This window comes from Trichoplax adhaerens, genomic scaffold (assembly GCF_000150275.1).
Source record: "Trichoplax adhaerens TRIADscaffold_11 genomic scaffold, whole genome shotgun sequence".
Classification (NCBI taxonomy): Eukaryota; Metazoa; Placozoa; class Uniplacotomia; order Trichoplacea; family Trichoplacidae; genus Trichoplax; species Trichoplax adhaerens.
Genome location: NW_002060953.1, coordinates 961,015 through 963,336, shown reverse-complemented (window position 1 = coordinate 963,336; position 2,322 = coordinate 961,015). Strand labels below are relative to the sequence as shown.

The 2,322-nt window shown below is 33.3% G+C and overlaps 1 protein-coding gene across 1 annotated transcript in view; it reads left to right on the top strand.

The window, feature by feature from the left end:
• TRIADDRAFT_59498 (uncharacterized protein) overlaps positions 1-253 on the top strand; it is a gene marked incomplete at both ends in the record, with an annotated part of 1,732 nt that extends 1,479 nt beyond the window's left edge. The window contains one exon of the mRNA XM_002115574.1: positions 149-253. Within this exon, the coding sequence (XP_002115610.1) occupies positions 149-253 (105 nt within the window). The remainder of the gene's footprint in view (positions 1-148) is intronic.
• Between the last annotated feature and the right edge of the window lie 2,069 nt (positions 254-2,322).

Sequence of the window (2,322 nt, the reverse complement as noted above, 5' to 3'; positions counted from 1 at the left end):
CGCTCTGACGCTACGACTTGATATCTACATTTTCTCCATGTTGACCATTTCGTCTAAAATGGATCTTATCCTACGCCTTCAACTCATTTCCTAGACACTGTCATAAGGCCTTTCTTCATAGCTATACTAACATTGTCTCCATTGATAGTTTACGCAAATGATGGCTAGACATCGATCGAAATCGGTGGAAGGATTGAAGTCTAAAATGATCCTTAGTCCACCACCGCAATATGATGTTCAACATGATTCATGATGAAAGAGATTATGGCGATCTCTGTCTATAGATCTCTTACTTACTCATTAAAGCATTTTACATCTATAAAATGGCAGTTACTGCATAGTTTCTACATGATCCCATACCACACTTGTGCCAAAAATCACGTCGTGATAATACAAGAGCTTTTAAATATTGATCTACTTGCCCATAAGAGCATCATCTCATTTGGACTGTATGCGTATACTCGGGAATTCAAATCATCTATGGATAAATCATGCCTTTAGTAAACATTTTTTGCTTCGTGATTTGATATGATGATAAGTGCATGTAATTTTATACAATTAGCATTGGTCAGCCGAGGGCCAATATCGCGTTATGATGCATTTATGTTATATTGATGTCATTGCATTTGCTGACTTAGTGTAAAATGAAAATATTTCTTACTAGCAAAATCTTTACTTAATTCATGAAACAGTTCTTTGAGCAACAGTAGATTAAATTGATCGGATACTATCAATTATGGATATTAAAATAGACTACATTCATATTTGTATGTCTACATGATCTGATAGAGATTTCTTTCCATATTGTCAATATTTATCATAAGGATAGCTAGCAGCATGCAGCAATCTAGTACAGAAAACCTACAAAAATAGTACTGCGTGTAGTATAATCCAAACAGTTATCTAATTTCCTTTATACTGGCATACGTACGTATAATTTGGGCGAGGTCATCCTTAACTGTAAGCGAGTATCCATAACCTTCTGAAATGCCTCTTCAAAGCTACTTCTATTAACATATGTTACAAACCCTAAATTATTGGTGTAGTTACTATAGTAACCATGTTTTTCCTTCGATCGTCTTTTGCTGCAACAATACTATGATACTACATGGAGCAACCTACATTCATGCACAATATTATTTTTATTTGAGGCTTAAATCAATAAAACACACTACTAACTCGTTGGCTCTTTCGTACTTTATAGTACTACTTGCTAAGTACTACTTAAGTGAGTGTATTCATATACAGCTAGATAAAGTTAGTCGGGTAGAGGTGTATTCATTTCTAATTCTCTTTTGTTCATTTTTGCCCATCTTTGGAATTGATGGCGTAAAGCCAAATCGATCGCAGTAGACCTACATCTCGACAAACCATCGATTCCTTATTAGCCAATAACTAATCCATAAATTGGTAAATGATCCATCTGTCTTTGATGTTTAGGACATTATAAGTTGCATTTCAACTGAAGATATCAGTCCAAATAACGTGAGCGAAAGCCTTCTTACAATACATACAATTTTTTTGCTAATTATTATTGGCGTTAGCATTAACTTGCTGTTATCTAGTTAAATAAAATATAAAGGTTTAATACTTATCATCGCTATTGGTATAGTATTTGTGTTAGTCGGAGTGTATTTGTAAAATAAAATTAGTCATCTATTTTGGCCTAATTTGATATTAATTGATGTAAACGGTTCTTCGCTAGCGCCATATCTTAAGCTAGAATCTACTATCGTTTATAGATTGAAGAATAATATTTTTATTAGCATTCATAGATGAAATGTTAGGAGAAGGTTTATTTATTATTAAATTTTCTCAGTAATCGTTTTATTCCTGTGTTTGAAAACGACACGTATGCAAGTAGAGTTGTACCAACAAAGCATACGACTAACAGCATAAACATAACATCAATTTGCTTATAAGTAATCGATCATTGCAAGAAACCTTAAATTTGAATTTTATTTGTCTTAACTTATCGTTGGTATCAAGGACTAACATCGTTTCGATATTTTGATATTATCGAATCAGCGCCACACTTTCATTCACTAACTGTTATTAAATTTTGAAAAGGAAAATATGACCGATGATCAATCTGATCATTCTATGGTTCTTCATCATGTACGGTCTCTATATGAAAAGGGTCAAAAATGTAAGATTGCCTACAATTTGGCGGAAGGACTATCCTGTTATACACAAGCTATAGATGAAATTGAATCATTACCAAATCCTAGTATCGGCATTCATCGCCTTCGGTGCGATATTTATCTCGATATATGTGACATTTACACTTTCCAATATAAATGGAAGAAAGCTAATGAATGG